General features: G+C 37.2%; 1 protein-coding gene across 1 annotated transcript in view; it reads right to left on the minus strand.

Moving 5' to 3' along the window:
• The window catches only part of LOC126177014 (uncharacterized), a 68,283-nt gene that overhangs the window by 47,693 nt on the left and 7,956 nt on the right, over positions 1–12,634 (minus strand). The window contains exon 2 of the mRNA XM_049924234.1: positions 5,119–5,294. Within this exon, the coding sequence (XP_049780191.1) occupies positions 5,119–5,223 (105 nt within the window). The 5' untranslated portion in view covers positions 5,224–5,294. The remainder of the gene's footprint in view (positions 1–5,118; positions 5,295–12,634) is intronic.

Here is a 12,634-nt window from a genome sequence, read left to right on the forward strand (position 1 = left end):
GGGAGAGCTCCTGAGAGTTGTGTATATGTGATAACTGTACCACAGGTAACTCAAGTATTATCCTCTCCCATGGATCCTGTTTCCTCTGCAGAAAGTACAGCATCTGTCATTACTCATCCACGACAGAGTGGCATGTCAGTGGTAGACCTAGGCATCCTGTACAGGATGGACAGGGACCAGGGAGGACTCGGGATGTTTTGTTGACCTCCCAAACCAACAAGTTAGGTATCTTTCACATAAACTGAGTCAGCGAGACTCATTCCACCTGTTTTGTGTGGCATCAAGAGGAGGCAAATGCAAAAGGGCAGGGGCTTAATAATCGTTAGCAGTTCAAATGTACGGCAAATGATGGCATCCCTTAGAGAAATGGCAGCAAGGACAGGAAATGACACCAGGTACACTCAGTGTGTATGCCTGGGGCCTCATTACGCTGAAGAGGCTATTCCAGCAGCTACTGAAGCAACAGGGTGCAATCAGCTGCAGCTTGTGGTGCACATTGGAACACATGACGTCTGTCATCTAGGCTTCGAGGTCATATTTGGGTCATTACAACTCTTGGCAGAGAAGGTTCAGGAGACCATCCTTGTGCATGGAATTTCAACAAAGCTCACAATTTGCAGCATTGCTCCCAAAACTGATCATGGCCCTTTGCTTCTGAGAGAATTGGAAGGTCTCAAGCAGAGACTTCAAAGGTTCTGTGTCACGCTAGGCTGCAACTTCCTGGAGTTGTGCCATAGGGTTGATAATATAGGATCCTCCTAAATGGGTTAGGTGTACACTACACATCAGAGCTGCTGTTCAGGTAGCTGACTGTGTGTGGGATGCACACGAGGTTTTTTTAGATTAGGTGTATCTCCATCCAATCCATATAACAATTGCTGTAGGAAACACAGAAATATCAGTGTAAGATCAAAAAAGCTCAAAATAAATATTTCCAAAAGATGAGAGTATTACAATCCTAATGGTTAACTGTTAAAGAATTCACAACAGTGCTCTTGAAAAGCAGCAAAATTCACACACTTCTAGGTACAGAAAGCTGGTTGAAACCTGAAATTGATGGCAGTGAGAATTTTTGGGAAAATTTTAAGTGTATGGTGAAAGGATAAGCAAATGGAAAATGTGAGTGGTGCATTTGTTGCAGATATAGGTTTCCAAATCATACTGTAATCATTGGTGGAGACTTTAATCATCCAACAATCAACTGAAAAAATTAGTTTTGTTAGTGGTGGACATGATAAGACATCCTGTAAAACACTGCTAAATGCCTTCTCTGAAAACTACCTACAACAGATAATTTGCAATCCCACTCATGATGGAAATATATTGGATCTAATGGTGACAAATAGATCTGAACTCTTTGCAAGTGTCCACATCAAAACTCGTATCAGTGACCATGATGTGATTGTGGCATCAATGATTAGCAATGTAAAAAGGACAACTCAAACAAAGATATATATGTTCAGTAAATTAGATTAAAAAAATCAGCAGTTTTATACCTCAATAAGGAACTTGAAATTTTAGCATAGGGCAGGAGCATGAAGAAGAACTATGGCTGAAGTTTAAAAGAATAATAGACAATGCCCTAGATAGATATGTACTGAGTAAAACAGTCTATAATGGGAGGGATCCTCCATGGTACACAGTCACTGTAAATAAACTTCTAAGGAAACAGAGATTACTGCAACAGGAGTAAAACAAAGTGTAGTGCTGAATGAAATGTGTTTGGCTGTCAAGAGAGCAATGCATGATGCTTTCAATGACTACCATAGCAGAATACTGTCAAATGATCTTTCACAAAAACTAAAGAAATTCTAGTCATATGTAACAGCTGTTGGTAGCATCAAAGTAAGTGTCCAGTTCCTAGCAAATGAGACAGGAACTGAAGCTGAGGGTGGCAAAGCAAAAGCTGAAATGCTTAACTCCATTTTCAAATGTTCCTTTACAAAGGAAAACCCAGGAGAATTGCCCCAATTTAATCATCGTACCACTGAAAAGATGGGTGAAATAAGTATTAGCGTCAGTGGTGTTTAGGACAGTTGATCATTAAAAATGAACAAAGCCCCAGGGCCCAATGGAATGCCTGTTAGATTCTATATTGAATTTGTGGCTGAGTTAGCCCCTCTTCCAGCTATAATCTATTGTAGATCCCTCAAATAATAAAATGTGCCCAGTTCTTGGAAAAAAGCTCAACTCACACCCATCTACAAGAAGGGTAGTAGAAGTAATCCAACTCGCACTTTTGTCACATGACATACTGAATTTCTTGATTTCCGAAGAGCATTTGAGTCAGCACCACAACAATGCTTATTGCCAAAATTATGATCATAAGGAGTATCAAGTGAAATTTGTGACTGGATTGAGGACATTTTGGTAGGGAGGATGCAGCATGTTATCTTGGATGGAGAGTCATCATTAGATGTAGAAGTAAATTCAGGTGTTACCCAGGGTAGTGTGTTGGGACCCTTGCTGTTGATGTTGTATATTAATAGCCTTGCACATAATATCAATAATAACCACAGGCTTTTGGCAGATGATGCAGTTATATCTAATGAAGAGTATTGTCTGAAAGAAGCTGCTTAAATATTCAGGCAGATCTTGATAATGTTTCGTGCAAAGATTGGCAGTTTGCTTTAAATGTTTAAAAATGAAAAACTGTGTACTTCCCAAAATGAAAAAAAAAATGTTATCCTATAACTATAATGTCAATCAATGAATCACTGTTGGAATTAGCCAACTCATACAAATACCTAGATGTAACACTTTGTAGGGATATGAAGTGGAATGATCACATAGGCTCTGTTGTAGGTAAAGCAGGTGGTAGGATACTGAGGAAGTGCAGTCAGCTTACAAAGGAGATTACTAACAAATCACTCAAGGGACTCATTCTAGAATATTGCTCCAGCGTGTGGGACCAGTACCAAAGAGGACTAACAGGGGATATTGAACATATACAGAGAAGAGCGGCACAAATTGTCACAGGTTTGATCCATGACAGAGTGTCACAGAGATACTGAAGAAACTGAACTGACAGACTCTTGAAGAGAGTCATAAACTATCCCAAGAATGTCTGTTAAACAAAGTTTCAATAAATGGCTTTAAATGATGACTCTAGGAATATATTACAACCCCCTATGTGTCATTCACATAGGGATCATGAGGATAAGATCAGAACAATTACAGCACACAAGAGGCATTCAAACAACCATTTTTCCTGTGCTCCATATGTGAATGGAATGGGAAGAAACCTTAATAAATGGTACAATGGGACATACCCTCTGCCATGCATTTCATGGTGGTTTTCAGAATGTAGATGTAGTTGTGAATGTATTATTGCTGGCAAAGAATTTAACTCACATGATATAATGCCTAATTTTATAAATGATGATGTTCAGTGAGCCTCAGAAACTCATTGTTCATATGGCAGATTGCAACACAAAATTTTATTTTGCCAAGGGGAAGATAGATGTCATTTCAACATCAAAATGAGAAATCCACAACCAGATGAGGAAAAGAGTAAGATAATCAGTGCCTTGAATTACAATTTAGATTGGCTGGTGATTTCTGAAAGCATTAAATATCGTATCTTGAAATGTCAATAATCATTCCATCAATAGGTAGTTAATGCATATACAAAAACTGAAACCGGACAACTCCTCTATCTCTGATTAAAACAAATCAAGTTATGTTCTGAAGTGTACATATATTTAGATGATTTAGCTTGTGGAGTAATCTAACCAAACTAATCCATTTCCTTTCACAATATTTACTTGGCTTTTTTGTTGTTTGCTATATTATAAGGACTATAATTTTACTTCTTTGAGCAGTTCCCACAACTTGTAATGGCTTTTTGCTTTTAATTTTCAGTCTCCATGGGTGAAAGTGGAAGGGACACTACAATAAAAACCAATCAGTTCTGTAGAAGCTTCTCTTTTGATGTCATTTGGTTCTTCCAACCCAGCACTACCTCTCCTGAACTACATACCATGTAGATGGGAACATACCTTCAAGCATTTTAGTCTAAAACTCTCCTAGCCCTTTCCCAACATTTTTCATTTCCTTTCAGTCTCCATACTTCTTTTCTTCACATGTCAAAACTTTATTCCTGCTTAACTTTCTCCCATACTCTTCTTTCTTCTAACCCCATGCCCACCCTCATGTTACTTATTCTGTTTTGTCAATATCGCCTTTGGTGTCCTCGTTTTGCTACTTCCTCTGAAAGCCACCTGTTTCCTCCTCTGTCTTATCTCTTCCACTTACCTCCTTGCCCACTGCCAGCAGTTATCACCCCCTGCTCCCCAGCCCCCCTTCCTCCCCCCTCCTCCCCCCCCCCCTCCCCACACACACAATTACTGTCAATATGAGCCATTGCTAATAGGTGGAAATGGGTTTGTTAGGGTATCTGTGTTTAGATATACATACAGTAGAAACAGAGGACCATATTAAAGCATAGTTACATCACTGTTCTTTTGCATTTTTATACATGCCACACACTAATCACTTATATGAGTGTGGTTGCTTGTCCTCATATGTATTTAAAACATACACAGGATGGTCAGGAACACTCTATAAAGTTGATAAGGATGTTGCAGGGAAGGTTGTGCTGAGAAACAATCGTTAAGAAAAAATTCAGTATGTTGTGCAATTTCCCATTGATGTTAGCCAATCAAGTCATTGTGAGTGCAAATTGGAGCATGTGCAGGTGCTAAAATGTGGCAATGCACAGATATCTGTGGGTTTGTGGATTACCACTTGTTCAGACTGATTAAGATGAATCTCTTCAGGAGTGCTAAATTTAAGCTAGGAGAGAAAAAGCTATGTTTGTTTTGTTTGAGCAAACCAAATGAAGGGGAAGTTTGGCAACACTGTCTCTGTCAGGCCGCTTGAATTTGTGCCTACAGCCACCTGACTGAATAACTCCAATGCTAATTAAACGTGAAATGGTGCAATGTATCAATTTTTTTCCCTTAACAATATTTCTCAGCATAACTTACCCTGCAACATCCTTATTAAGATTTTAAAACTGTTTCTGATCACACTATATAATTACAAGGAACTTCCTAACAAGCACCACAGAGTTCCACAAGTGTTCCAGTTATTGAAAACAGTTCATCATCTTACCTTGTGTAATAGAAGATCAATTTTCACTTCATAAGATGCTGGGCCTATATTAACAAATTTTTCAGTTGTGAATTGTATTCCATGTCTTGATATTGGCTTTCCCATAACATCACGTTGACAGCCAGATCCAAAACATACTTTTGCTGCTTTTGGTTTACTCACAACATAATGGAAATCTGAAATGTGAAATTAATGTGTTATTATAGAGTGCTTAATAGTCAGTTACCGGAAATGGCTTGTATCACACATCATAGTAGCAGAGTTGTCACTGCATGAAAACAGTATTGCAGTAATAAACAAAACAGGTCAGGTGTTATCTTGATTTCCAGCATAGTGTCCTAGTACTTCCAGCTCAACTTGTTCATAAAATTTAATTAATTAAGCAGACTTTTTTTAAAGGAAAGTAAGAATAACTGAATTGTAACCATATGGCATAACCTAAGACTATCTTAAACATTCAAATTTATAGAAACATACCACATTACATGATCTGACCAAGAAACAAAGAAAAATTTACAGTCTCCATTACAGCACAGTTCACAAGTTTGTGTGGCACTGAAATGACTGTATGTATCCCACTTGCATCAGCTACTAAGTTGCCAAGACCAGGAAGTGAGCCACATCCTCTCCCCTCCCCCTCGAAACAACAAATGTAAAGCTTCACCTGAAACCTTGAAAGACTCTTTAATTAAAACTTCTGGGCTGAGAGGTCATGGTTGCTGTATAAAACTGCTTTCTGATCTTTTGTCTCCAGCTGTGGGAGACATATTCTGAGGTAAAATGGTTCCTGCCACTAAGGCTTGAGGAGCTCTAGAATGCATAGAGGGCACCACCATTTGTCACATGATAAAGACTGTGTTACTATCTCTGGATGGTGTCATCATTCTTGATTAAAAATAATTAGTTATCATTCTGTCGGCGCGAAGTCAACATCCATATTTTATGTAACTTCAAACATTCTTCTTTTCTCTAAAAATTATTATGATGTTTATGAATCTCTATTTCTTCTTTATACATGCACACAAGATAATGTGATGTCCTTGCTAAAATGCTCATCTCAGTGAATTTTATTTCATAATTCCCATATCGAAAAACATGTTCTGCTATGGCCAATTTTTTGTATGTCCAGATGACAGTTCCTTTTGCGTCTGGCTAAGCTGGTGTTGGCACTTCTTTTGCCAGATCTTGGATACTGTTAACACTGGTTTCATCTGTGTAAAAAGATTGTGAATGGGCACCTTATTGTAGTTGCACTTTGTACAGTAATATAACATTTATGACTTATTCCTTAAACCCAACAAAATAAATGTACTTAAAATAAAGGAAAACTTTCAGAAACTTTTACAATAGGATAAAAATACAACAGTGATATGTGCAAGATGCAATACTCTGATACCAACAGCAAACTAACAGGGATGCCAGTACCATTCTTCACAAAATCCAGTAATTCAACATAACAGAAATAAGAAGCACAAAGGCTAAGGATAAATTATTCATACATAAATACATTCAGTTTACTGAATAAGGTGCTATATGAATCTTTAAAAGATATTAGTTTCATACCCAACACAGTGAAAATAAGGTACATCATATCTGAGATAGGGAAGTGTATAAATACTGGCTACCAAGACAATACCATCTGATCAGATTTGCCATCACATGCACAGACAATTGAATACCAATAATTTTAAAATTTTTATATGAAGCCGGAATATCGTTGGTGGAATACATATAATGAAAGAAGTAATGATAACTACTTACTGTGTAGTTAAGGGATTGAAAGGCCAATGAACACTGTTCAACTGCTGGAAAATGTCCATCTTTGGAGCCGATTAATACCCTTGCATTGGCTACATCATCCCAGCTGATTACTCTGCCTTGTGCTGCACCTCAACTGAGAGTAGTAGTTGTATCAGGTAAGTGGATGAGAAGTGAAATGAGATGTGGATGGGTGGGCAAAGGGTTGACTAAGATCTAAGAGAAAGAGCAGTGACAACAGGGTAAGAATGTGGTCTTGATGAGATTTTCCTGGTGCAAGGAGGGAGAATTACATGTAGCACACGATGAATTAGAAGAGTGGTTAGAGGGAACAGAATAGAGGAAGAGGGAGAATGCAGACCAATGGCACAAACTGAACTTTTTTTTACAGGTAAGTAGTTACAATAGAATAAAGTGTCATTTTTAGATCTCAGATCTGAAGACAGCGTCACAAACTGTAAATTCCTTAATCTATTTATTGCAATAGCAAATTGTTTTTATGTATAGTCCATATATGTAACATTGATCTCTCAACTATATTTAGAAAATATTGTGTAGATAATAATTCTAGGCAATAATATGTAAATCCAGTAAGTAAGGCTCTGACTTATCCAGAAGAGTGGAACAAAAAAACTTTTTTTTTGTGATCAGTTGATATTGGATCAAAATAAATAAATAAATAGATTTGAAATTACTCTATTGGCAAATTTGTTGATCAATGGGTCATGGACCTTAGAACTCAGCTGTCACAAGAGATCTTTTTCAAATAATAAAGCAAAGTTTGTAAGCTGTTCTAGAGAATGTGAACTACATACATCATTTTTATCTTTGTCATGGCTAAAAACTATTGCTCAGCTGAGGCTCTGGCTTCAGCATTGACCAAAAGAAGTTCAAAGAGCTATACAATTTCACAGTATGCAGTCTGGAGATCATTTGACAATAAGCTTCAACAAATCACTAACACTTCTATGACACATTTTTCTGAAAATACACACAACTAGTAGCTCTGGTTTTAAATAGGGGAAAACAAGAACTGGTTCATAGCAGTCTTTTAGTGATTGTAAAGAAGGTTCAATGTAACACTGTTTATACTGATCAGAATTATGAACATCTGTACATTCAAAAAGTAGGAGAGAGGCCAAGTTATGGAATCTGTCTTGTGAATGCTACATCACTGTGTACAAAATTTTAAGTAGATTTTTCCAAACTTTGTACCCAAATTGACTGCAATATTATTCCTTGGGTGTTTTGTTACTAGTTCATCCATACACTGATCACAAATGACATGTCTTATATTCTTTCAAATGCATTACATTTGGTTTTTAATATTTTATTTAATTATTTAATTTTGTTGCACATTGGTCAATGCCATAAGTTCTAGTTGAAATATACCAAAAGAGATATCAATGGTAAGGAAAATATCTGCAATAGTATGTAGATTCAGAATGAAATTTAAACTGACATCTTGTATCAGCATTCATATCAATGAGCAGCAGTATAGACTTCTTCATCCCACTTATCTGTGCCTACTGCATTTCTGAAAAGTGGAACAGTTAAGAGTGTCATATTAGATTCTCACCAAATGGGAGGCAGAAATCCACTCTGTGACAGACACTTTGGGCAGTCATTTATTTACTTTCTCTTCTAGAACCCAGGCTGGCCAGAGTGGCCGTGCGGTTCTAGGTGCTTCAGTCTGGAGCCGAGCAACCGCTATGGTCACCGGTTCGAATCCTGCCTCGGGCATGGATGTCCTTAGGTTAGTTAGGTTTAATTACTCTAAGTTCTAGGTGACTGATGACCTCAGAAGTTAAGTCGCATAGTGCTCAGAGCCATTTGAACCATTCTAGAACCCAGGTTCTTTTTGTTGACATTGGGAAAAAAGTAGCATGACTACTCAAAGTGAGGAAAAACATTCTGCATTCTTTGATGCTTTGACATGGCTTGAAATATTAATGAATTCAGTCAGTGAGCAAAATGGTGAATGAACATTGCATTAAAAATCATGTATATTACTCTTGACTGCAATCCATGCACATCAGCCATCTGCAGTCCCATTGTAACTCTGAGCACGTTCATGAATTTTAGAAATCTTTCATGGACTTAAGTGATAGCCGTGACACAGCAAAGTACTGAAGAGACCCGCAAAATGTTACACACATCAGTTGTTTCATCCAAAATATCTGAGACAAAATTCAAATGATTCATCTTCATTCTTATTTTATTCATGAGTGCATTTGGAACAGAAAGACTAAGGTCATTCCATATTAGATTTTACACTGCTGTAAACACAGAAGGCTGTATTAAACAATGTTTCAACATTTTATAATATTCACTGAGGAAATTATGAGTCCAACACAATTACATTTATTCAGAATCTGCATATCAGAGTGTCCTGACAGTCACTCACTGCTGTTGTTAGTTGCATATTGAAATGCCATACACAAGATCTCTTGATATGATGCATGATTCAGTTGTGGGTCTACTCAGTCATATTATATTGTTCTCCTCTTGGATGTTGTAGACAGCAAAGTTGTGCAGTACTGCCCCGGATTCACGCTGGTGCTGCCCTGTTTATATTTCCATGATTTCTTCACTCTGCAGAATTTTACATGATGGGCTTTGTCGCTTGCCTCTCTACCAATAGTAGCATACCTATGTAGTGGTTATAATACATGGTTAAGTCTGTTTATAGAATTGATAAGACATGAAACTATACCACAGGTGTAATTAGTTATTTTCTGTAGTATCAGGAAAGAAATAATGACTTTTAGTTGTTATAACCTCACACCAATATCTGCAGTTGAAACACTGCATAACCTGATGGCATAAGATAACATGTATCTATGTGTCTTGGAGCTCCAGCTGCTCCTCTTACAACCCATTCAGAGAGAATCAGACCTTGCTTGAATTGTAACTTATTATGAGTCTGAATTTTGTTGAAAATCATGAAAAATTGACAGTGCTAATCCAAAAATAATGTATAACATCACATATGTCAATCCATGTAAATAATGCTTTGTGCTTGACGTTGTTTCCAGTTTATGCTGTGTAAGCAGTGCTTACAATGCATGAGTTGAATACACACCACTGGAGCAGACAGTAAAGTGTGAGTATAGATTAATGGGTTTATGTGGGAGAAATGGGAACAGGGATTGGGGTGGGTGGGGGAAGGGGCTAGTGAAAATTTAAGTTTTGTGACTTCCATAATTAAAATAATTTGTTTGTACTTTATGGGCATTTATCTATCTATTGATAACTATGTGGTGATGTTTAAGAAGTTGGTGCACATGTGCTATTAAATCCGAAAATGAACTTTGTTACCTTCATCTTGGTTTCCCTTTTTTCTCCTAAATGGAATGGTTCTTTCTACTGGAGGCTGTACAAATGTGTGATACATTCATGAATAATTTGTTTTCGTTTTCTGACCTTGTTTAGTTGCACCATTTATGCAAATTATTTACTATTGTCTAAGTACTCCATTATACTATAGCAACAGGAAGAAAACACTTGATGTCTTAGTTTGCCTTCGAAGACTTACGTCTAATTTTATGCTCATTATGTTTTGTGGAAACTTATCTTAGTATATGTCCACAGCTTGTACTAAATCTTAGTCACTAACATTATGTTGAGTAATGTTGATGTAGTAACCATTTCCAAACAATATTTTGCTTTATCCTTCGAATTTTTTAGTTTTCCTTCAATGAGGGTACCTCCTACATTTTGACAAAACAGTAAAAAATGTTATTGCTTGGAATGCAGATTCCATTTTTAATTTCAAATAGTCCTCTGAATTAAACTGTGTTCTTTTTTCCTGGTTTTCAATACTTTGCTTCCAGTTGTTAGTCACCTTTTATACACACTCTTGATTGAGTATATGATGAACACATTTAATTTATCATCTGCACTACCAGCTTGGTGGACAGTAATATCTCAGAACATAAGAAAGATGGTGATATAGTGGGAAAGGAAATAGACAGGATGGAGAAAAGTAGCTGTGAAACCAAATGGGGAGGAGAAAAGAATGCCAAGCAACTAGCATGATTTATGTTAAGACCAAATGGTTGATGAAAGTGGATTGGAGAACTAGCTCCTATCTGCAAAATGAGCAAATACTGATGGAAGTAGCAATGATTCCAAGGCCTGTTTGTATGGAGTTTAGTTTCGAGTAGCAATGGTGGGATTAATGAGAATAGAACATCCATCTATATTTTTTTGCTACAGAACGTCCTCAGTCACATGATACTGGATATTGTGGTGTGGAGACACTATGAAAATTTTCAGGCCAGTTCCTGTGACAGGGATCTTTAAGGAGGATGCAGTCCTACCACCTGAGAAATACACTGTAATATTTACATACTCCTGATATAACCAGGAAAATAAATCACAAAGTGTGCTTTCTAGAGCTTATTGCTTTCTTCTCAACAAGGAGTTCTGCTTCAACCACTCTTTTTGAGACATTCATCAAAAATATTTTTAAAGTGAGATAATGCAATGGATTATAATACCTACAATTTGGTGTTTAGGTGACATTGTTCATAGGTCAAGGTAGAGTTAGTAACACAATAGAGTGTGGACAAGCCATAGTTAAATGGAATTAATGACACTAGCTGGTAAATAAGTGCTCAGTGAAAGACAATATGGAAAGATTACAGCTAGTTTGCGGAAAGTAATTGCAATGGCTATTCTTCACAAGGAGATTATCTATGTCTTGAGATGGAGGCAACTGTAGCTGAAAAGTGTTCCCAAATTTCTGTGAGTGTTACAACATAATAACTAACTTAACAGTCTTCCACATTAGAAGCTGCAAGCAGCAGTCAAAGATTTTCTGTCTCATACTTTTGGAATATCAGAAAATGAATAGGTTTAGTGATTTAGACAGAAATCACTGGTAACAATACTGCACAGCTCTCATATTTTTATAAGATTTGGGAGGACAAATGATGACATTAAAGATGTGAATATTTCTGAAAATTATTGAAGAAGAATGCATTCTTCATCTCTCTGTACAAAATTGACCTACCAGCCTAATGAAAAATACTGTTATTCAGCATTTGATTGCTCTCACTCTCTTAATAGTCATCTTCCATGAACAATTACACATTAGACACATTACCACTCACAGCATATGAATGCAAAGACACTAGTTACAGACAAGCTAGAGAATTTGCTCCATCTGTAATGCCAATATTATTTTATGGGCAAATCTGTCAGAACATGGTGGTGAGGTATCGCAACAGCACCTGGCCTCTGGTGAGTGCAAAGTACTGGCATTCCAACTATAGTAACAACATTGAGGATTTGTTGCAAGATGAGTTTGGCTTGGCTTGGTGAACTGTTGGTTATTTTGGTGTGTGTGACAGACAGGGGTGTAGGTGGGAATGTCACCATAATTTAAAGGTTCCTTTGGTTAGGTCAGAGGAATTGGCTGATGTACCTGAGTTTCAGGGTATCTGCAGACAGCAGCACTTGGAGCCTGTTAGATGTCTGCAGTGCAATACACTCAGGCTTACTGGACTGTGCACAGAATCAGTGTTAGTGGAGTGCTTTAGCTGCTACTGTTATGGTCATGTTGTGAAGCAGTACAGGGAATCTAGATGGTTAACGATAAGATGTAAGGTATAATTTGTCAGTAATTTTCAGTGTGTGAGGTGTTGCATATTTGTACTTTGTATTACTTATGAATGAGGGAATAAGATTATCTAGGAGCAGCATCAGGGATGTGGAGCCTTTTGGAGACAGAGGCAATATGTGTATTGCG

The sequence above is a fragment of the Schistocerca cancellata genome, chromosome 3 (genome assembly GCF_023864275.1).
Source record: "Schistocerca cancellata isolate TAMUIC-IGC-003103 chromosome 3, iqSchCanc2.1, whole genome shotgun sequence".
NCBI lineage: Eukaryota > Metazoa > Arthropoda > Insecta > Orthoptera > Acrididae > Schistocerca > Schistocerca cancellata.